Source organism: Dendrobium catenatum, unplaced genomic scaffold (assembly GCF_001605985.2).
Source record: "Dendrobium catenatum unplaced genomic scaffold, ASM160598v2 fragScaff_scaffold_1676, whole genome shotgun sequence".
In the NCBI taxonomy this organism is placed as follows: Eukaryota; Viridiplantae; Streptophyta; class Magnoliopsida; order Asparagales; family Orchidaceae; genus Dendrobium; species Dendrobium catenatum.
In genome coordinates, this window is record NW_021320138.1 from 331,022 (window position 1) to 355,762 (window position 24,741).

General features: G+C 36.9%; 1 protein-coding gene across 8 annotated transcripts in view; it reads right to left on the reverse strand.

Annotated features, from left to right (window-relative positions):
- The window catches only part of LOC110110005, a 57,737-nt gene extending 34,021 nt beyond the window's left edge, over positions 1-23,716 (reverse strand). For 3 of the 8 annotated variants that reach the window (XM_020841278.2, XM_020841276.2, XM_020841272.2), the window contains exons 1-11: positions 22,978-23,712; positions 8,688-8,921; positions 8,109-8,299; positions 7,850-8,021; positions 7,302-7,439; positions 7,009-7,207; positions 3,894-4,045; positions 3,465-3,647; positions 1,352-1,462; positions 998-1,117; positions 709-847 (exon numbers count right to left, since the gene is read on the reverse strand). In XM_020841278.2, the coding sequence (XP_020696937.1) occupies positions 709-847; positions 998-1,117; positions 1,352-1,462; positions 3,465-3,647; positions 3,894-4,045; positions 7,009-7,207; positions 7,302-7,439; positions 7,850-8,021; positions 8,109-8,299; positions 8,688-8,921; positions 22,978-23,295 (1,957 nt within the window). In that variant the 5' untranslated portion in view covers positions 23,296-23,712. Of the gene's footprint in view, positions 1-708; positions 848-997; positions 1,118-1,351; positions 1,463-3,464; positions 3,648-3,893; positions 4,046-7,008; positions 7,208-7,301; positions 7,440-7,849; positions 8,022-8,108; positions 8,300-8,687; positions 8,922-22,977 lie in introns of all 8 variants that reach the window. The other 5 variants (XM_020841273.2, XM_020841274.2, XR_003703284.1 and 2 more) reach the window with 5 other exon arrangements.
- Between the last annotated feature and the right edge of the window lie 1,025 nt (positions 23,717-24,741).

The window sequence follows — 24,741 nt, forward strand, 5'->3', positions numbered from 1 at the left end:
CATTCGATATTGATTTAATCAACTCACATAACATGTACATTTCTACACATTGTTGCACTAGTCCAAACCACTTGAATCTATTTTTAGTAACATTATATTCAAAAGATGCCACTCCATTTCCTCTAGAGTAATCATCTCTTGATTACACAAAACACCATAAAATTGCTTCTAGTGTTTTATGAGCAAAGCACGAAGGAGAAAGCAATAGCCTAAATAAATTTTGAGAAGGTAATTCCCTAACCATTTATTTTATGATAGTTTTTTACATGCTTTCATCTGCAAATAAATGTATTTTAATGAATAAGAGACCAAAAGGATTTATTGAAGATGAAAAATTCTGAAGGACATACGTCAGTAAGAGGCCACTTAAATTGAATTATATTGTCAATATGTGATTAATTCACACAAGTTAGCAAATGGCTTGACTTCTTTGTTTGTTTTACTAAATAATGGAGAATATGTTTCCTAGTTGTTTAGTTTAATCTCCACTACCATTCTAATAATTTAATCCATGGCGGGCTAAAACCAACTTGGAGTAGGTCCTCAGCTCGGGATGCTCTGTACTCACCTGACTTATCAAGTTCTCCTAATAGTACTAAACTACTGCAGATGGTGAGAACAGACTTTTAACGGATCCATATAAAACGTTCAAGCTCACAATAACCAGAAATTAAGATAGGTTAAAAAATGAACGTCAGCAAAGCTTACTGCTTTGATCCACATGATCAGCAGAGTCTTTCAATCCACAGCCTTCTGTTTGCAATGATACAGTCACAGGCAAAATACCTAGGCTTACAGAGAATGAGAAATTCAAAGCAAGATTATGATCCTCCTTCAAAAGCATTTCCTGCATGCCAATAGATACACAGGCTGCTCAATAATGACTTCGTAAAATTAAACAAAATATTTTCGGTTTGTTTGTAGATAAAGAGCAATAAATCAGTATAAAGACATAAAATTTTACAAATATCCTTCAATTATAATCACAAGGGCGTACCTCCTCAGAGTAGGTAGTGCGGAGCAGCAAGCTGGGAGAGAATTCCCTCTCTCCATCCTTTGGATTGAAGAATTGTCCAACTGCCATAGATACAGCTGGAGGAGGGCGGCCTGAAACAGTCTGGAGAAGGACAATGATGAAGTTATGCCAACAGAATCCATTTCTAGAATATTCGACCAGCTCATACATCAAATTATAGTTGTCAAAATTCTGAACAACACTCACAATTCAGTGTAATTAAGTAGAGTTTCCACCATAAAATTCTATAGTATGTCTATGTAACAGATTCCAAACAAATCAAATTTAAAAGGTAAGTAGGGAGCATGGATCTTATTGACAAAAATAAAATAGTACCAGCCGTGGAGCAACAGAAATAGTTAGGAACTGATATTCTTGCATTTCTTCAGGTGTTAATATCAGAATAGAAGATGGAGGTGCTTGCTCAGTCTGGCTTCCTGGTTCAATCTGATAAAAAATAGAAGATTATTGGATCACTGGAATACCATCCCATTCAATTTGCACCTCATAAAATGAATAAGTAAATAACAAGCAACAACAACATCATCAAGCCTTTATCCCACTACATTGGGTCAGCTACATGAATCATTTTTCTCCATTGTGTCATATTAAGAGTCAAATTCTCATTTAAATTTAATAAAAAAAATATAATTTCTCATACTTTATAACTAAGTTTTTTTAGATCTACCTTTACTTTCTTAACATAGGTCAAATCTAATACATCTACTCCCCTAACCGGGCATTGGAAGGCCAACGTTTTATGTGACCAAACCATTTAAGGCAACACTATCTAATCTTATTTGTCACTGGAGCTACTCCAACCTTTCACATATACTCATTTCGCATTCTATCTCTAAGAGTAAAGCCACTCATCCACCAGAGCATCCTCATCTCTACAACACTTAATTTTATACTTCTCTTTAATAGCCAACATTCTGCACCATAAAGCATTGCAGGTCTCACCACCATCTTATAGAATTTTCCCTTAAGTGTGAGGGATACTTTTCTATCACACAGCAGGTCTGATGCATTCCTCCACTTCAACCATCATCTTGAATTCTATTAATAATATCCCCATCTATTTCACTAACATTTTGAACAATAAACCTGAGATATAAAAAACGTGTATTCTTTTAATGAAAAAATAATTGATCGTCCAAGGTCACAATCCCCCCACTAGATCTATTACTACAAAAATTACACTCCATGGATTAGGTTTTAGATCTACTCAAATGAAAACATTTGGACTCTAAGGTTGACCTCCATAATTCAGGTTTTCCTTCAATTCCCTCTCTAGTTTTATCAACACGAAGAACATCTTCAGCAAAAAACATACACCAAGGTACATCCTCTTGCAAATGTCTAGTAAAAACATCCATGACTAAAGCAAAAATATATGGGCTTAAAGCTGTTCATTGATGTAATCCAACTGAAAAAGAAAAATGCTTGGTCAAAACACCTTGTGTTCGAACACAAATAGCCACTCCTGCATACATGTCCTTAATAACTTGAAAATAAACATTATTAATTATTTTCTTTTCTAGAACTCTCCAGAGCACTTTTGTTGGACCTTTATTCTATGCTTTCTCTAAATCAATAAATATCATATATAGATCATCTTTATTCTCTCTATACTTCTCCATCAAACTTATAAATAAATGTATAGCTTCCATAGTAGACCTACCTGGCATAAATCCAAATTAATTTTGAGAAACATTAGTATCACGTCGTAACATATGCTCAATAACTCTCCTATAGTTTTAATGTATGTCGCATCAACTTAATTCCTCTATAATTCGCACTTTTGTGCATCACCTTTATTCTTAAAAATTGGAATCAACACACTCCACTCATTTGTATCTTTTTAGTCTTCAAAATTATATTAAAAAGTTTAGTAAGCAAAAAAGTTCCTTCATCTCCTAAGCATTTCCACACCTCTATTGGAATATCATCAAGTCCAATAGCTTTTCTACACTTCATTTTCTTTAAAGCCTCTCTAACTTCGGTTTTACTAATATGAGGATAAATATAAAAATCTTTATTTTCATTTAGGGTGTTAAGGTCACTAAAGTCAATCGAAGTTTCGCAATATTCATTGAAAAGCTTATCGAAATATCTCATCCACCTATGTTGAATATCCAAAAAAAAAAGTTGAATATCCTCTTCTAATAAAAACACTTTTTCATATTTACCCTTAATGCATTTCAATTGAACTAAATATTTACTTCTCATATCTCTTGATTTGACTAACTTATATATACATCTTTTGCTCTCCTTATAATATAATCTATTATATAAATCTTTAAAAACTAAAAGTAAATAACTCTGAACTAAAAATCCTATAGGGATGGACCTAAGCAGAGAATTAGAAACTATAATTGACAAAAACTTATTCATTTAGCACATTCAAGAAACCCAAAAAAAGAAGCAATAAAGTCAGAGCTTGTACCTGCCTTGGAGCAGGTCCAGTTGGAATGTAGGCCATTTTTGAAGTCACCTCCAGGACTCCTTTTTCACTTGACAGTTTATCTCCTGTCAACGACCTACGCTTCTCTGGCCAAAGGTGAAGCCTAACCCCAGAACACGGAGCAAGATTTGTTACAAATATGAAGTGGTCTTTGCCATTTGAACTCTGTAGAAAAGAAATGATTTGATTAAGTCCTAACCAGAAGGCCATAGTTTTCGTATGGTGGCAACAGAAATGCAGCATACAATACAGTGAGAGCAACGATATCACTTAAATGAAAGCATTGTAGTAGTTAAGAAAAAGAAATGTGACATATAAAAGCAATACCGTGCATATAAGTCCATTCAATTCATGCAAGAGAAACCAAGAGTCACATGCCAAAGATTACTCAGGAGATCAAGTTAGCCAAACCTGATTTCTTATGTCCAACCACCGCCTTCTCCCATCCATGGCCAACACCGTGACAGAAGTTGAGTGAATGGAGAGATCTTTCTCAAGAACATCACCTCTCCAGTGAAAAGATGGCGGGCAAAAAGAAAATCCATCAATTTGCAATCCTGCAGCTAGGTTAACATATTATGATTTCATTATTTCATGTATAGATAATCAGATAAGTCACAAGGAAAGAAAAATAATCAAGACATTGTTCAATATAATATATATGGTAAAATTATTGAAAAAGTAATTGCTAGAAATATTATGTAGTTTCAAGTGGTATATTAAATCTTTGTGGTATAAGATGGCATAGATATCTAATGCAGGGTGTAAAGCAAAACCATAAAACTTACTGACGCGTAAATAAAATGCAAAAAATAATTCAATCCTTAGATGATTTATTTGGGTTTATAATATGATATGTAAAATGTAATTCATACAGGAAAATAATTGAGGAAGCAAATCCAACTATAAATCTACATCATATGAGCACAAGAAAAAGCATGGATCAAGACATTGGGTGGCGAAGTAAACCTAAACCTTAATGTCATTGAATCCACAAGAGATAATATTATATTGTTCGTGGTTTTCTATAGCTGGTGACAGGTTAAAATCTTCAACTGTAACTTTATTTATGAAATTTATATCACATATCCAAAACTGAGATCAAAATTAAAAAATAAACCTGCGAAGTTGGATGGAAGAGAATGGGTTGATGAAATTACAAGAGAGAAATGGATCAGCTGGGTGGGATTTCACCTTCAAACTTCGCGGTTGATGATACAACGTTTTTTATCCATGAAAGATAACTTCAATTCATAAAATAAAGCAATTTTAACAATGATATTTGATGCAGAATAAGAAGGCTGCAACAAAATTCAGATATTTATAGGTAAAGAAAAAACTTATTAGTTTGATAAGATTTTGAGGTACATTTCGAGTAGAGTCATCATCACATAAGTTGATATTCATGATGCAAATATGAAAAAAATCATGCATATTATCTCATCATCCATTTATGGCAAGAATATAATCATCATTAATTTGACCCGACCCAAATCAGCTTAACTTAAATCTGATATGTTTATTAAATAGGTAAAAATATTTTACCCAAACTAAACTCGACCAAAAATCGCCTAACTTGACCAACCAATTTAACATTGCCTGAGTGGTAATTTTAATCATTTGAAACAATTTGATCGTGCTGTGATAGATTTCAATGTTGGGTGAATATAGATGTGTGTGAAAATTGAAGGAGTTATGAGGATATGAGTCCAAGAGCATTTCCTGTGGAGAAGATTCATAAGATCACTACATTAGATATAAGATTGGCTAATGCAAATATGCATGATGGAAATATTTTGTTTTGCAAAGAGAGAGAAAAAGGGTGAATTGTGTCAATCCCCATTGATCATGGGTATTGCCTTTCTGAGTATAAAATACATCATTGCTTCTTTGAAAGGAGGACTTTGGATAATTGATGATGCTTGTTTTGGCATAACAGAGGGTTATGCCGATCTATAAGGCCAATGAAATAGTGAATTGGGCCCCTCAAATTATTTATTGATTTGATTTATTGCATCAAGTAGTCTAGGTCTTATGGACATACTACTTGGAGATACATAAAATACAACGTATAATAGACCTTAAGAAGACCGCATAAATAATGACAGGGAAGAATTTAAGCAATTCATAGGGCTGCCTTATTGATATACTTTACAAAAGAATGCCAAATGATTTTAATAACCTTAAATGAGTATGCCTTATATCCTTCCATCCATGTTTGAAAGATCAAATCTAAATTGTTAATGATGACAATAAGGGATACCTAAATATTCAAAAATAAATTCCGAAAATGCTCCGATCTTTAGGTCAAACTCCTAAATGTAAGATTTGAGAATGCTTCATGGATTCGCTGAAAATGAAAATTACCCCGATGATAGCGGTGTTGATAGAAAATCTCAACATGATGGAACCATGCCTTTCAAATGACTCCAAATTCCTATAAAATACAAATATTTTCAAGTGATTGCAAAATCACCCCAATGATGGCCGTGTTGAAAGTGAATCTCAATCGAAGGGGACTACATATTTTTAAATGCTCTCTAAATTCTTACAAAAATGCAAATATTTAAAAAGTGACTTTAATATCAAACCGATGATGGCCGCATTGAATGTAATTTCAACCGGAGGGATCAATTTTGAAAGCCTATTAAAATTTCAAAATCTAATATCTATCAAATTATAAATATTTAAAGGGAAATTGAATCATCAAAAATTTAAAACTAAAATCCATCCATACTTCACAACGATTTGAAAAGGATGATGAATTGAAAAATAATTTTAGCTTACAAAGGGCAAATGTCTTGTGGAATGTATTACTACAATTCGTGCTCATTTGATTTATCGCAAGCAGGAACGTGGCACGTGCCCTCTGACTAGTGGTTTTGCTGCAAAATGGCACCACTAAATTACGATCACGGCCAAAGTCCATATGTTTCCTAATGGTTAAAAGCCCCTTGAGTAATGAATTATAAGGTACACTCTATAAAATATAAAACCCTCTGTTAGCTAAGGTTGACTTAAATTCACCACCTTAGGCAAATATTCACCCAAAGTCTACAAGGTATTCTTGGATGAAATAACACATGGCTACCGACAAAGTTTCTTCTATCAGGTTGGGTTGACTACCTCCTTTGAATAAGTAGACCAGGGACCATGACAGCCTAAAATGAAGGAACCATGGGATCTTGATTGGGCTCGTTTTCATTCCCCCATCACTTGTTTTAAGTACATGGTGATAAATTTCAAATCTTGAATTTCAAAATTCAAAACCAAATTCAAACCATAAAATCGTTGCTACTATACGCTAGGTAATTATGTGTCCATAGATCATTGCCCGACATGGAGGTGTAGATGCATCATTTAGGATTATAAGTGACATATCATCTTTTTTTTTACATAACATATGAGGAAAACAAAGACAGCGATTGTGTTCCATGCGTTGGATACAATTTAATTAGACATGACAAGTTATGGTAAGACTTGAAAAGAAATCCTTGGACTTAAATCCAACAAAATAATCATATACCTGAAGTATGACTAGTATCCTTCACACGATCAATGGGAAGGTTTTGAGAAGCTGATGATGACTCTCCAAGCTTAATCAATCCCAAACTCTGAGGTAAACCACCTTGTAGCATTCTAGTAAAAACAAGAAGCCTTTTCTCCAAACTTGTAAATGGTTGTCCATTTTCAGGATTTATCAGAGTAAGAAGCGTATGTGATAGCTGTAAAAAGCATCAAAATGTTTAGAACATAAAACAAGCCACCGAAAAATAAATAGAAAAAAGGCCCTCCCGCTAGTATTATAGTGTGCCGAACCTGGATGACCAATTGATTGCACCACAGAATAGTCTGGTGCTCCATTGAACGCCATACATTCTTCATGCTTGAACTACTAATCATAAAGCCATTCGTGGATGGAACAATCCCATCCAAAGAAGCCAACTTTGACCGAACCTAAGAAAGACATAAACCAGTAGATTCACATCAATTAGATATTTTGAGGCAAAAAACAAAATGATAAAGACTTTATTAAATACAAACAAATATCATTAAAAAAAAATTATGCGATAATAAATCTATTATTAATGCCATGAGTTACAAGCCTGCCAAAGGAATGGGGACCTGCAAGCCCATATAAGGTGCCATAGTAACCAAAAAAAATTGATGGCACAATGAATATCGAGGCAAATCCAAAAAGACAACCTTATAAATTATAAAATCTTGCCCGGCAATTCAAGTATAAATAATCAAAAAAAATACAATGTAAAACCAATGGTTAAAAAAAGAAGAATGTAAATTCAATATGGGGTAATACTACAAAATCAAACAAATAAGAGACAAGAGTTCAATATGAACGTTCAAACCTGGTAATCATAAAATCCACCAGATACAGATACAACAAGAACATGGGAGAGTTTAGAGCCATATAAAGTATGACCAGAATGACCGGCTTGCGGAATGAACCCCTTTTTCCATTCATGATTAACTTGTGAAAAATAATGACCCAACGATGGCTGCAATGCAACAGGAGGGGCCCTGGATAAGCAACGTGAAGTATTTATACACTAAGTGATATTTCAGAATACAAAATAAGGTTTCACTAGTAGATAAAGCGAAACATACTGGTGAGGGCTGGAGAGTGTTAAAATAGTCTCAATAGCTGACTTTCGGAGGCCTGGGTGAATTGCTGCAGCTCTAGCAACAAATCCACCCATAGAATGGCCGACCAATATTACACTATTGGGCAAGCTTCCAGAGGCATCAGCTCCTTCTTGGGATCTTGTTTCACGAGAATCTTTATACAAATCCAATATCTGCAAATTACATAATATCAGAATGATCAGGACAAGCATGGAATATCCACATTATTTGGGTGTTTAAAATCTTCAAAAAAATGGCAGAAAAAGGAATATTTATTTCCTCATAAAGAGTCATAAGCTTCCCGAGCAAAGAACTCAAAACATATTGCAGAGAATAAACAGCTGTCAAGTGAATTCCATATTACATAATCTTGTCCTTAGTTTTATGTTTTTAAACCATTTTCAACTTCATCAAACGGTTGTTTTTTTTTTTTGCACCTCCAGCTATTACTTTTGTATCCTTCCATTAGATAAATTGATCACAAGCCCTTTTTTCCAATCCAATCTAACTTCTAAATCATGGCATTTATGAGAGAAACAAAATTAACATTAAAATAGTTACCCTATGGATAGAATATACAACATATTCAGTATGCTCTTTGAGTATTCGTCCATCCATTGCAGAATGCTCCCCCTCAAGATCCACGGCAAACCAATCCAACATACGTTTATATTTGGTAGGGTACTTGAAAGAATTAGAAATGTCAACATTTAGAAATGATGCTTCTTGATAAAAATTTTCCTCAAGTGGTCCTCCTTCATACGCTCTAGAAGATTCCGCAGCTAAGGAACGAACCTGGAAAAAAAGTGATATGGAAATAAAGATTCATATAAAATAGTAACATACAAAAAATTTTGAGGCTTAGAAGTATTGGCAGCTACTAATTAAGAGCATTAAGTTTTGTTCAGAATGCATCATACTTGTAATTCATGAAGCCAATTCTCAAGACTATTTTACGCGGATGAAGCAAAGTAGATATATGTCAAGGAGAGGCAAGAAGCTTTGAATAACAATTTGATTATACTGAAGTGATCACAAAACAGAAACCTTTAATGCACTTATATTCACAGATAAAATACAACTAAGCAAAATATTAAATTTAACCCATCCAAAGAAAAGCTGAAATTGCATTTACCACTGGCATGGATAGAAGAATCTGCACCAATCTCGCAATGAGCATGGATCAAGTAGCAAGGCAAAATTGGAGCCTGCATGAATTTAAATGCCTTGAACAGAACTAGATTTGCAAAATGATGGTCATCAAAGCCAAGGCCTCTGAAGAATCCCCATAAACTACATCCCACCTATTACAATTGGTGCAAGCCCTAGGTACCACTGCTCAATCTTTCTTCCACTAGCAACCTAGATGACTTATCTTCAAGCATCATCTTCCTCAACGGCCTTGAAAGGGATACAACATATTCTTCAATGGTAGAAGTAGCACACCAAGGGTCACGATTATTTTCTCACTCATCAGATGATACACTATCAGCACACACTTCGATGTTGTTTAGTCAACACAAAGTACGGTATCACTGTTCCACCTGTGTGGTATGATATTGCCAATTTCATCATCAAAGCTACAAGATGCCCCAAATCAGTTTTTTTATCACTCTTCTCCAATCCATTTGCTATCCATTCTCCTCTAGTAAGGGCAATGTAAAGCCTCCGCAAAATCTCACTGCAACTTTCTGACATCTCTTGCAGCATCTGTGTTCCAGTAGCCTAAGCAGACCTTGGGCATCCTGGAATGCCCAAGCTAAATTGGCCCAGAAAATAGTCAGCTACAAGCGAGCGGCCCAGGTTCAATCTAGACAAGGCTGGACCTTTTGATCAAACACTCTTGGAAGTGTAGTTAATGTGGAGATAAGCAAAATGTCGATGATGATGGTGGTGATTTTTTTCAACTAGGTTGAAAACCTATGATGTAGAACGGAATACACTTTGCTATGGATGATGGACAAACTCCAAATGTCTCACAAAATCTGAAAATTTTCTTCAGGTTTTTATTCAAAACCTGAGAAAATTTCTCAGATTCCAGTAGATAAGAGTCTAGAGAAGATTGAAGGAGAAGCCTAGCCTTAATTTAGAAGAGAAAGGCTGAGAAGAAAATCCACTCCACGGGTTCTTGCCTAGGGACGTTACCTAGAGCAATTTGGAGAGGAAGGGAATGGCGGGATGACAGGGATTTGATGGATTTCAATTCCCAAAATCAGTGAACTGATTTGGGCAATAAAATAGGAAGTAAAACTGAGTAAATACCAAGCAACACAATTAAGGAGGAGGCGGCTGATTGTGGCCAGATGTTGGAATTAATTCCAATTCAGGAGGCTGAAAATACGTGGACAGAATTTGACGTTATCTCTTGGAGAATTGACTCAGAGAAAAGCTTGGATCGTTGCCAAGAAAAAGGAGGTAGCATTCGGAAAAAAATTGGGAAGTATTTCCTTATTTCACTTCTCAGTTTTGGAAATAATTAAAGGATTGAACTTTGGAATTTTACTGAGCCGGAATTAAGGAGGTGGGCTTGGGATTTTCGGTCAAACAAATTCTCAGATTTGGAAATATTAATTTCAAATTGATTGGGCTATTGAAGAGGGCCGGCGGTTTTCAAAGCCAGGGAAGGGGATGTAATGAGGTGATTTAATGCTCTTAGATTTGAATTTAAAATTCAATTGAATTTACATTAAGAAGAATTCATGGCATTTAATTCCTAATGCAAATTTGAATTTTGAATTTGAAATTCAAATAGCATGCAATAAATTAGGAAAGAAATTTGAATTTCAAATTTCAAACAACTTGAATTTCAAATTAATTCCTAATATCATGCACCCCTAATTAGGAAAACCAAGGAGAGAGGGAAAGGATGACGCCGGCGGCTAGGGAGCCATGGCCGGCGGTTTGGAGGATTTTCTGGGGAGATGTGGCCGGCGGCTTATGGTGGAAAAAGGAGACGACGATGGTGAACGTGGCTGGAGGATGACGACGACGGCTAGGAACAATAAGAAGGAACGAAACCAAACAAAGAAGAGATACAAATGAAAGAGAGAAAATAAGAACCATGAGCCTCGGACTCTTCCGACGACTGACGGGTGATGCTTTGCCCTTCTCCAAGGGGACTTCAATTCACGAGCCCGGACCCATCCTGCGGTTGGTGAAGACTCCGATTCCTCTCCATAAGAATCTCACTAACGCTCTCTCACAAAGAACAAAAGTGTGACATAAATTTTTTTTAAATCAATTCTTCATCTCTATTACAATAGCTTAAGGCCCTATATATAGGCCACAACATGAGAAAAATCAAAAATTACAAAATTGCCCCTTGGGCCATGACACTCACATAACTATCCTAGGGGTAAAACAGAAAATACATTAATTAAGAACTAAAATTCAGAAAAATAAATAATAATTAAAGGTTTAAATAATAGCCGTCGATTTACGACGCCGCCTGTGATAGATGCGCCAAATCTTCGTACTGATGTCCGCATCAACCTATCTAAATATACTAGTGATTTGATTTAGGCTTTTTTTTTTTTGATAAAATAATTATGTTACAACTTACAAGTACATCAAAAAGTTAATAAAAAATATGTTCCTTCAAGAACTCATCTGATCCTACAAGTTTCATATATCAATATCTTCCCTCAATTTAAAGAACGATTCAGGTTATCAATTCAAATAGAGAAAAGTGGCATGGAGCCACAACTCAACTATTTGTTAATGAATGACATATATTTTGTTGTCAAAGAATTTCATATGGATTTTTTTTTCTCTTTATGAGGCAGGGTATCCATTACACAAAGCAATGCATTGTCAAAGTAAGGGTGCGTTTGGGACGGCTGCTGCTGTTACTAAAGCAGGTTGTGAAATTGTTGTACATAAAGCTGCTTTCTTAAGTTGCTGTATAGAAATCAGTCTATGTTGTTTGGTAGTACTACTGCCGAACTGCTGTGCTGCTGCTGTTACAACAAATTACCTCGTTACCCTTACATATATGATGATGAATAAAATTTGTTCAAATTTAATTTTTTTAACTCTTTATGTTAATAATTTTGATATAAAATCTAATTATTTTATTTCTTTATACATATTTAAACCAAATGTTTATTTCAAGCTGGAATGAAAATTTGAAGGTATTTAAAAATAACAAATTTGTGCCCATAAATAAAAAATTCTGGCTACCCTACTTGCTTAAAAGTATTTAAAAATAAAAATTTGTGCCCATAGATTAAAATTTTTGCCTCGACCATTACCTATCCCACCCATTGTAACATCCCAGATATCAATAGTGAAAGAATTCATCTGACATTCTTCTTTTTCGTCTCTTTCTCGTTCGGATCAATACAGACATCCAGAGATAATTGCATTAAAGAAAAGAAATATGGCAACTACTATAATTCACATTTCAACATATATACAGTCAAAAGGAGCGTCCAAAAGAATATATACAATAGCCATTCAGCTACAAAACAAATGCCTGTCAAAGGCTACAAAAACAAACTACACTAATGACCGAAGAAGCTTCACGGGGGAGGCTCTGCACCTGAAATCATTAACCACATATAATGAGCTTAAATAGCCCAGCAAGTCACTAAAGCCCATCTCAAACGCCGTCCTTTCCGACAATGGGGATTGCAACGAAAGGTGAGAAGGAGGGCGCACAACTCATCTAAGAGCCGCGATTGATGCTGGGGATCGCAGCCCATATTTAAATAGGAATCCTAAACTTAACCGGGAGAAATGGAGAGAAGATGGCAGAGTCGGAGGAAGGCATGCGGGAGAAGCAGCGATGAGTGAGTGGAGGGATCTTTGGCAAATCGGCGCGCATCGGAGAAGCAGCGACCCGGCTTTTCAGTCATTTATGCCCTTCGAAACGGCGGAAAGCAGCGACCCGCAGCGGACCGCGGGACGCAATGAAAGGTCGCGAGAAGCAGCGACGGGCCGCAGAAATTTTTTTAACTTTGTTCTGCCGCAATGCCCCAAACGAGCACTTAATAAATTTTTATAAAGCGAAGCAGCTGTGAAGCCGTCCCAAACGCACCCTAAGCCGCCAATGACTCATGTCAAGTGAATCAACCTTACATTTATTTTCTCCTTATCCCATCACGCTTCCACTTGCCCTCTCCCTCTCCACAACCCCCTGGCCACCATCCACAGTTCCACAGCATATTTACCACATTATAATCATTTTACATGTTAAATATGTTTTCTTTCTTCCTGAATAAAATGCTTGCATCATTGGATATCATAGCAATTTTTTCACCTAATTCTTTATGTCAAACAGCAATTCCACCAATGAACCACTACTGTTTATTCCGCTTTCTATATTATTTAATTTATTTCACGAATGTTGAATTTTTGGTTGCTAAGATAGCACCATCGCAAGCAAACATTACATGGCAATCACAACAACATGTATCACCAAACCACCCTAGTTAACCACCAAAACAACCTAAGAATCAAAAACAGAATCAAACTAATCCAAGGCAACTCCTTAACCGCTTCGAGAAAAACCTAACCTTATCTTTACCAATTCAAAATCAAATCTACACTAATTACAATCCTAACCCCACTGTAATCTCGCCTCATCCAAATCAAAACCAAATCTAAAACTATTACAAACCACTTTAGACGAAGCTAATAACAAAACAGTTAAACCATGTTTTGTCGAATATGATTTCCTACATTAGAATTGGTTAGACCCTCCCTCCATCATTTTGTTGAAATATCTATACAAAAGCTACTAAATTTTCCTTTCTTCTGTTATTGACTTCTACTACCATTCAGCATATATTGTTGTTCATCTGAAATCATCCAAAGAAAATCAAAAGAATATTCCTGCACTGAAATAACCAGCCATATCAATACCAAGGAAACTACTTTGAACTCCTTCCTCGTTGAATCATTTCGGAAAAGGAGCTTCAAAGAATCCTACAGCAAATCAAGTCGCATAGCATGAACACCAAATCATAGTCCATGAAAAGAGCTTCCAACCCCACTAGTTCCTCACTAATGCAACTTACTTCCGCATAAATCCATATAAAGCTCCTAAATTCATATTTTTCTCTTTATTTCACATTTTCCACTTTTAGTTTATTCCTATCATTCATCTAGCTATACAAACTTACTGTTTTTGATATACTTATTTTCCATCTTATTCAGCTGGGTGATCTAGAAAAATTTGTATCATACAAGGACATCATTTGATTTTCAGATGCTTCCACTAGTGCTCCTACAGTTGAAATGTTAGCTCACTAGCTGCTTATTTCATCATCAAATTAGCTACTCTGCCTATTTTTTTCAGGTCCTTAGTTCTTTCCGCTAGAGATAATTGAAGGTCTCCATCCTCTTGATTGATCTTATCAATTAATTAGCTTAATGAGTCAATTCGTTTTCATGAAATTGCACTTCTATTGAATGTTTTTTAGGTTATTTTTATGCACTTTTATATAAAGTAACAAAAGAGAGATTATGATCAATAGCTTGTAAGGCTATTATTAGAAATAGTCTTCTATAATACAAGATCATCAAAAGTCATCGACCCTTCCCTAATAAGAAAGGAATATCATTTCTCCTATGGCATATACTTAGGACAAGTAGTCTTTTAATTACCTCAAATATTTTAAACTCCTGATAAAAGGCCCCTTCAAGATAAAGGGCATCTCAAAATATATTAGATAATAAAAGGGATTAAATTAAATCTAACTTGGACCAACCAGCCACACCCACCCTACATGCGCCTATCAAACCTATCATTTTCCCTCTCAAAATATACTCCTCCCTTCCCTATTCCCCTTCTAAATCCAATAGATCCTCTTCCACCATCTCCCCACCTCCTCCTTCCAAATATCATGCCCGAGCTTCATGCCATCTTCAAGATAAGCAACAACCAGCACCCAAGCTCCTTCCTTTCCAATTCCTGCCAAACCAAGCTCACCCATTATCCATGGTGACCAACCTATCTATTTAAGGTCCAAAGCTAAAGCAAGGACGTGGAAGATAAAGACTTTATTGTTCAATTGAGTTGATGATTGTGCTTTATTATATTATTTGAATTAAATCATCATACTTCCAAATAGAAATATAAGTTGCTCAATAGATTTTCCAACTTGTTCATGACATAATTGGAAAATATGCACAAGCAAGATGGAGAAGCACAAAGCATATTTTTTCATATAAATTAAATTTATTATTAAAAGGTTATACAGGAGAAAAGAAATCCAAATTCAAAGCAACTTGTTAGCCAATTTCATCCTCATGGGATTGCAACTACATAATTGACTAAAGAATAAAGATATTTAGCCTTCAACATCCCTTCTCCTTTAAGCCCTTCTTCCTTCACTTTTCTTCAATGTTGTTTTGATCACTCAACCACCAATTTCATGTTCAACAAAATGACCATCTCGTATCTCTTTTTGTTGTATTTGTTGTGTCGATTCATTGTTTGATCAATTCATTGTTTGATTGTTTCATTGCTTTATAGCTCCAAAGCTAATATCGTCCTGCTAGCCAATGAGTCCTCTATTCTTTTGCCAAAAACAAGCTAACAAACTTAATTGTCATGATTGTTCCCAACATTATTGATCCCATATATTGTTTTCTCTGCCTGCCTACACCAACATCATGACGTTGGAATTTTGATGTACCAATATGGCCTTGGTTCCTTTCCTACACCAATGCTTATATATATGCCTAAACATAATTTTCATGACAAGTGCATCTCACATTTGTCATATCCATCTTTTGTGACCAGCTGCTTTGCCCAAGCGTATTACATACTACCCACGCCCAATGTCAAACCCCAACAATCTTACACAAGCGCGGTGCACCCATGTCCTATTACAATTGCATGGCTCATTTGAGTGTTTGCTGTCATGTCCATGCAATCCTGCACACCCTCACACTCTCTAGAGTGCTTCTACCCTATGCAATAATTGAGCGCTAATTATGTGCCTAGTGTCCTGTAGTCAATGTTGCGCACCCACCTGTTAAAAAACAACCTACCAGATGCCCCTTTTGGGTGTTACCCATCGTGTAACCCACATCACACAAACCATCTCCTTATTATGATCCTTCAGCACCCACATGCTAACTATTACTTGCGCACTGCACCCAGCTAAAATTATTGTGTTACACAACTACAATTCAGCTATCTTGTATATACTTTTTTGTGCATTACAATGTGCCCAACCACATGCACATCTATATCTAGAACTATTCTACAATACACATACCAAATACATTGTGCACTTGACAACAATTGCCTCTCCCATCATAGGAAAGGAACTTTAAGTTCCCTAACCACTCCAATGGCAAAATCCTACATCCATGAATGCTCATTCAAATGCAACCTAAACACCAAATGGAACAATTTTATTGGTATAAAAAACTCTTGTGACTAATAATAACTATTATAACACCCATTCAATGAGTTACTCTAAATGGTTAGATCTACCACATCATATTAGTGGACTATTGAACCTAACATCACTCAAGGCACTTTAAATTATACTCTATTTCATACTACATTTATAGTTGTATATATAAAAATTTACATAGTAACTCAACGTATAGACCATATCATGATTATGTGCATGATTATCAATTATTTCACCATCACATGAAAAATATTTAGATAATCTTAAGTTGATAAATCCTAGCAAAGTTATCATTACTCATCCCATTTTAATGTATATATAGATACCATGATCACTAAACTTTGAAAGTGGGTGCTGGGTTTGATGGCTCAATAAGTAGGATAGTTGATGCAAGCAAAAATTAAGATAACCCCTAATTTTTGCAAGCAGAAGAAAACTCTTCCTAGGACAATAAAAAGGATACAAAGACACTCTTGAAATAACAAAAACAACAAGTTTATAACATATAAAACGGACACTTACAACTTCCTAAAACTGCATTTCATCCGTCGCTTTGAGAAGAATGATACAAGTGGAAGGGAACTTGTGGAGAGACGAAAGAGATAAGAAGCTGAGACGAAGGAGGAGAAGCTCGCAAGCTTTACTAGAAGAAGAGAGGAATGGAACAAGCTCGCAAGCTTTTCCACGAAGAAACCCACAGGTTTAGACTCCAAAAATCAGTCACATAACTCACTAAAAACTCTCTAAACATCACAAATATATAGGATAAAAGGGGCAGCCAAACATCCACTATAATCATTAATTAAACCCATTAAAATGGGGGATATAGAAGGCCAAAAGACTGTTAGGAACAGCACCCCAAACAGCCACCAAGGAGGGCTAGCTGGTTGTCCAAAAACAGCAGCCTCACAGCCCAAAAATAGGCAAGAATTATTCCAAAACAGCACCTAAATAGTCACACAGAAACCAGAGAAAAGTAGCCGCGGGACAACCAGTTAAGGGAGGAACTGAAGGGGCAACACAGGGAACCTAGACAGCAGCCAGGGGAGAAACCGAAGGGGCGCAAAGGAGACCGGAACCAGCACCCAGCAAGGGAGAAAAAGCAGCCACGGGAAACATCACGGGAAGAAACCGAGGAGACACAAAGAAGGGGAAAAGGCAAGGAACCAACTCCACATAATAAGCTAACATAAAGAATATCTTTTCATATTAATGAGCTAAACTTTAGCTCAAGCAATAATGAGCTAGAACTAAGTAGCTCCCAAGAATTTAGCTCAAAATCAAAGCAACCATGGCCCAACTCGAGAGGCGACCAGCAACCCAAAGACCAAAACAACCCAAGATGTTTAGACCCCCCCTTGCCTACATCAATTCTCCTCCGGTTGAAAGAACTCATCTCCCGATGAGGTTGTTTTAGTTTTATTCCTAGGAGTCGAAGGAAGCGCATCCAGCTCTTGAATTTTGGCATCGTACTTTTTCAGGATTTCTTCTCGTTCTTATTTGAATTGATCTTGTAGAAGTCGCTTCTTTTTCATGTACTGCTCCGTGCACAAGTGTACTTTCATCTCTAGTCTGTATAATTAGTTGTGAAGAGGATCTGTTGAATCTCCTTCTAATGGAATCCATTTGTCCATTGGCACCTCAATATTTTTTAGCTTGCATTCTTCCATTGGATCAATGTTTTTATCTTTTTCCGATTTTTGAAAACAAAGAAAAGAAGACTCAACAAAACTTAAACTCACTCGATACCAAGACTCAAATGACAACACAACTCATAAACCTAGGATATACTAACCTTGCTCTAATACCAAATTGATGCAAGCAAAAATTAGGAAAAGCCCCTAATTTTTGCAAGCAAAAGAAAACTCTTCCTAGGACAATAAAAAGGATAAAAGGGGCAGCCAAACAGCCAATATAATCATTAATTAAACCCATTAAAATGGGGGATATAGAAGGCCAAAAGACTGTTCGGAACAGCACCCCAAAAAGCCACCAAGGAGAGCTAGCTGGCTGTCCAAAAACAGCAGCCAAACCGCCCAAAAATAGGCCAGAATTATTCCAAAACAGCACCTGAACAGTCACACAGAAACCAGAGAAAAGCAGCCATGGAAAGCCAGCCAAGGGAGGAACCGAAGGGGCAACATAGGAAACCTGGACAGCAGCCAGGGGAGAAACCAAAGGGGCTAAAAGGGGACCGGAACCAGCACCCAGCAAGGGAGAAAACGCAGCCACGGGAAATAGCACAGGAAGAAACCGATGAGACACAAAGAAGGGGAAAAGGCAAGGAACCAACTCCACATAATGAGCTAACATAAAGAATATCTTTTCATATTAATGAGCTAAACTTAAGCTCAAGCAATAATGAGCTAGAACTAAGTAACTCCTAAGAATTTAGCTCAAAACCAAAGCAGCCAAGGCCCAACCCGAGAGGCAACCTTGGGGCCACCCAGGGTTTTTATGGTTTGGAGGTTTCTCATGCCTTTCCCCCCCCCCCCCCCCCCCCCCCCCTTTCCTACATCAATTCTCCTCCGGTTGAAAAAGCTCATCTCCCGATGAGGCTGCTTTTAACTTTTTCATTTGTGTAGAATATGCCAAATCCAATTCTTTAATCTTAGCTTTGTATTTCCTTTCAATCAATTCTTTTTCATGAAGAATTTGTTCTTGAAGTCGTTGCTTGCTCTTCTCGAATTTCTCGTTACATAAGTATATCAATCTTTCTATCTTGAAAAGTTCATTTTGAATTGGGTCTGTTGAATCTCCCTAAGGTGGAACCCCTTCTACAGTTGGAATCTTAACATCCTGAATAGTTGGTTCATTTGTAAATTTGACAGGGTCAAATTCTCCTTGGGACTCTTTCAAATCTTGACATGAGGCTTCCGAAGGCTGATTGCATGGACTATGACTCAAAAAAAACATGACTCAAAAATAAAATTCACATGACACTCACATACATGACACATACGACAACCATGCTCTGATACCAAATTGATGCAAACAAAAAATTAGGAAAAGCCCCTAATTTTTGCAAGCAAAATAAACTCTTCCTAGGATAAAAAGAAATTACATAAAATACCCCAAAATAGACAAAATACAGCAATTAAACCAAAAACAACTTCACTTTTATAATAGAAAGACACTTACAACTCTTGATGCTTACAAACTTTTAAATAAAACAAACACCTAAACTTACTTTCTTGGATTGAGAAGAAGGATACAAGTGGCATCGATACTTGTGGAGAGAAGAAGGAGATAAGAAGCCGAGATGAAGGAGAACAAGCTCGCAAGCTTTCCTAGAAGAAAAAGGAGAGAAAAGGCATAGCTCGCAAGCTATCATAGAAACCCGCATGTTTAGTTCCAAAATTCAGCACACATAACACACTAAAAAACTCTCTAAACATCACATATATATAAGATAAAAGGGGCAGCCAAACAGCCACTATAATCATTAATTAAACCCATTAAAATGGGGGATATAGAAGGCCAAAAGACTGTTAGGAACAGCACCCCAAAAAGCCACCAAGGAGGGCCAGCTGGCTGTCCAAAAACAGCAGCCAAACAGCCCAAAAATAGGCCAAAATTATTCCAAAATAGCACATGAATAGTCACACAGAAACCAGAGAAAAGCAGCAACGGGACAGCCAGCCAAGGGAGGAACCGAAGGGGCAACATAGGGAACCTGGACAGCAGCCAAGGGAGAAATCGAAGGGACACAAAGGGGACCGAAACCAACACCTAGCAAGGGAGAAAAAGCAGCCACGGGAAACAGCACATGAAGAAACCGAGGAGACACAAAGAAGGAGAAAATGCAAGGAACCAACTCCACATAATGAGCTAACATAAAGAATACCTTTTCATATTAATATGCTAAACTTTAGCTCAAGCAATAATGAGCTACAACTAAGTAGCTCCCAAGAATTTAGCTCAAAACCAAAGCAGACATGGCCCAACCCAAGAGGCAACCAGTAACCCAAAGACCAAAAGAACCCAAGATGTTTAGACGCCCTTTTGCCTACATCAATAGTTTGGTCAAACAAATGGAGCAACCCCTTCCTAATGTGATGTAGGCAAGGGAGGGTGTCAAATCAAATCCTAAATTTTGGATTTTGACTACTCTTGGACTTGCTAGCTCATTAATTCTTTGAGCTGAAATTTAGCTCATTATGAGCTATTTTTTAGTTCATTTATTGAACTAAAATGGTAGCTCATTATTATGTGGAATTGGCCCTTTCCCTTCCCCATACTACCTTCTCATTTTCCTCCTTGTCTCCTCGATTTCTCTTGGGCTTTTGTTGATTATGTGTTGTGGCCCTTTGTTTCCTGTGCTTGGTGAATTTCTTGTGCCTTGCCCCTTTGGTTTTGCCGCTGGCTGCTTGGTTCCGCGGATGGCTGCTTGGTTCCGCGGCTGGCTGCTTGATTCCGTGGCTTTTCTGCTTGGTTTCGTGGCTTTTCTGCTTGGTTCCCGTAATCCCTCTTCTCTGTTTTGCTGTGCCATTTGGGGTCTGATGTGTTATGGTTGTTGGTCTTTCATTTCCCTAAATCTAATAGGTTTTAATTAATGTTTTAGTGGCTATTCGGTGGTTGTTTTAGGAGTGAATGCTGCCCCTTTTTGGTGGCTTTTCAAGTGCTATTTTGGGATTAAATCTGGGCTAATTTCTAGACATATTTTTGGAAATACTTTAATGTGATTTAATGAAGATAAGAGGGCTGTTTGGCAACCCTCTTTGGTCCTATAAATAGGAGATATTTGAGATGATAAAAGAGTTGTGATGATGATAATTTTTGGATAAAAACCTTAGAGGTTTTTTTTGGAAAAGCTTGAGAGCTTTGTCAACTTCTTCTTCTCTATCTTGGGATAACTTGCGAGTTACTCCTATCCTTCGTCTTGGATTCTAATCCCTTCTTCTATCCACAAGTATCCCTTCCACTTGTATCCTCTTCTAAATGAAAGAAAAACATTTTTAGGTTGTTTTAAATTTGGTCTTGAAGGTTGTAAGTGTGTCGTTATGTTTGTATGTGTTCTTTTTATATGTTTTGAAATGTAAGAGTTTGTTTTAAAGTTTCTAAGTTGTCTCTTCTTTGTTGTATTTTCTTATCCCATGCATGTTTTTAAAGATTAGTAAGGTTTTGTTTTGGTAATAAAAAATTAGGGGGTCTTTCCTAGTTTTTGATTACATCATAATGTCTACTAAACCTTATATTCCAACAAGCTCCATCCATTCCATTAACTCACAAGCCCCAAGTACTCCATAGCTGCCCCTATAGTATGACAAACTTTTTGTTCTTTCATGTTCTTGGGAACTATTGATCTTTTTATTATTTCATTTATAAAAATTCTCCTTCAATATAGATAGATAAATATGATGATGCAAAGAAATATATTGTTGATCCCTACTTTGTCTCTATCATTTACTTCTTCTCAACCTACCCTCACAATTTTTAAATCAAATCCCCAGATTCCCAACTTTCAACATTTGGATCCCCTCCGACCTCCTACTAGCCTACACAAGACTTTTTCACTCTTCAAGGCAACCAGCCAATGCCACCCAAGATCCTTCCTTTCCAACCGTCGAGCCACAACTTCCTTCACCTATGACCTCCAATCTCATGCCAAACCAAGCTCACCATCATCAATGGAGATCCATAGCCACTTCCAGAAACTATTAGTAGGTCAACAGCTTGAACAAGCCAACAAGGAAATAGGAAATGATGTCCAATTTTACTGCATTGGATGGCAACTAAAAAAATTCCAAATCAAAGAGAGTTGATATTCCACATCAATTCAGTAGTTTAATGAGTCTTTTTATTGCAATTTTAATTTAGCTAATATATTTTTACATCTATTGAATGTTTTATTACATGTATCTTAAAAGGCACTTTTGTATTACGTTTTTATTATAAATAGCCTTCTCATGCCATTAGGGACTGCTTTTTCATAAAGCTATTATTATAACTAGCCTAATGTAATTTGGAACTTTAATTTTGATGAATGAAATCTTTTTTACGGGCTAAGAAATTGTTGCAATGAGGTTTCTTCTTATTTCTAAAGCAGGGTTCCAACTATATTGAGTTTGTTGTAATGAGATTTCCTCTTATTTCTAAAGCAGGGTTCCAACTATATTGAACAGGTTTAAACTGTGTGAGCACAAGTGATTAAGTAGCAATCCCGGTTTTGAGATTCTCCGTATCCATCTCGCTTTCCACCCTCCATATGGGGCAAACACTCCTCTAAAGACCAATCCCCTCACTACAATGCCACAGTACAACACTCAACACAATCCCTAAACCGCTGAGATCCTACTGTATTCTGTTTTCTTTCTTCCTCATATGCTGCCTACCTCACCCATTGTATTACCCAACACTATAAATCAACTGAGCCATTCCACCCAAGAAAGCATCAAAGAAATAATAAAGTTCATATTTAGACATATAAGGAAGAGAATGAGTTAAATACGAAATGAAAGCAATGGCCTTGCCTGCTTGTAGCTACCACCATTTCCAGGAATGAACAGAACCGGGGTTCCATCAAGCTTCTTAATATGCTCGATAAAGTCTATTTTCTTCCACCCTTCATGATACAGGAAGAGCCCGTACTTGTCCGAAGATTCATTGGCCGGCGTCGAGATCGGTATGTAAGTCGGATACATGTAGGTCATGATGCAGCCATTAGGGACCGGCTTCAGCAACTCATACAGTGCAGTGAATCCGACCAGAAGGAAGATAACCACCAGAACCCCAACTTTGCACTTCGATAAAAAGCCAAGCATTCTTACACGACCCTCTGCTTTAGACATCGAACCGCAAAGCCCAAATGCCTAGATGAAGCTTAACCAGTGCTAGATTAAGATCTAACAGTGAACTGGTTGTAGACTAACGATTAAAGCTTAAATGAAGTAAAAGAAGCAGGAAGCCGGATCTGTGGGGGAGAATTTAGAACCTTAGATTGATCGGGAGATGGTGATTTGAACAAGGGAAAACCAAGTTCCCGTCTTAAATCAAGGAAAAGATGCAGAAAGGCCAGTCTGTAAGCGGGAAGTCAAAACCTGATTGATCTGGAAATGGCGATTCGACGAAGAAGACCAAACCAATAGAAGCCGAGCTCGCTTTGTGCAGAACTCCGCTATCCTAGATGAGATGGGAAGAGGCAGAGAACCGTGGGCTGCGACGGGGTAGTAGTAGCAGAGAAATGGACTCATGACGCAAATTTGTATGGTCGGAACTGTGAAGGCTTCAAGGCGATTCACCCGCTGTTTCCGGTTATATGACACAGTCTGTACTATAGCTTGATGGTTATGTACCGGGAGACGCCGGTGGACTTTCTAGGTCATGGGTTCTTCAATATCCAAATATATAATTCCCAAAAAAAAAAATACATCAAAAAATACGTGTCTTCAGTCTTCACCGTATAACTAGTCTACTTGTGTGCTTCCGTATGATAAATCAAGAAAAAAATATTTTATTTCAACTTGTGTCATTCTTAATTTTTTATGATTATTTTATAGGTGTTTGCACCACTCAATTTTAGAAAAAATTATTATGTGTGATCAGCGAATTTATCAGAGACGAATCAGAATGCGTCATGTCACTTAGTACACAGCACCGATACATAAAAAATAACATGATGTTCCTGATTCCCCTCTAAATATTGTTCGATAACCATACAAAATAATTTCTCCAATTCTAAGCTAGAACTTCCTAGAAGATCATATACGTTTATGTTGTGTGGATGTTTGCCACTTGTAAGGGGTTTTAAAAAAATAAATACCTCAACTCTTCCCATCGCAGGGAATAATTAGGTCCGGACACCTGACGTAGCTCTACATCCGGATGTCAATAACATGTCGTCACGTGCTCTTACTCCTTACCGCGCGGCCTGACGACCCGACCCAGGCCGGAACCCGGTATTGTTATGTTCGGGTATTGCTAGATATTGCTCAGTATTGCTCGGCAATAACGAGAAATACCAATCTGTCAAGAGCAATACCTAGCAATACCGAGCAATATCTAGTAATATCGGGGTATTTCTCAGTATTGCTAGGTATTGGTCTTGACATATTGGTATTTCTCGATATTGCTTATTGCTGAGCAATATCGAGCAATACCCCGGTCTGCACAATTCAGCCAATACATAGCAATACCGGGTCCAGGTCGTCAGGCCGCGCGGTAAAGAGTAAGAGCACGTGGCGACATGTTATTGACGTCCGAATATAGAGCTACGTTCGATATCCGGACCTAATAAT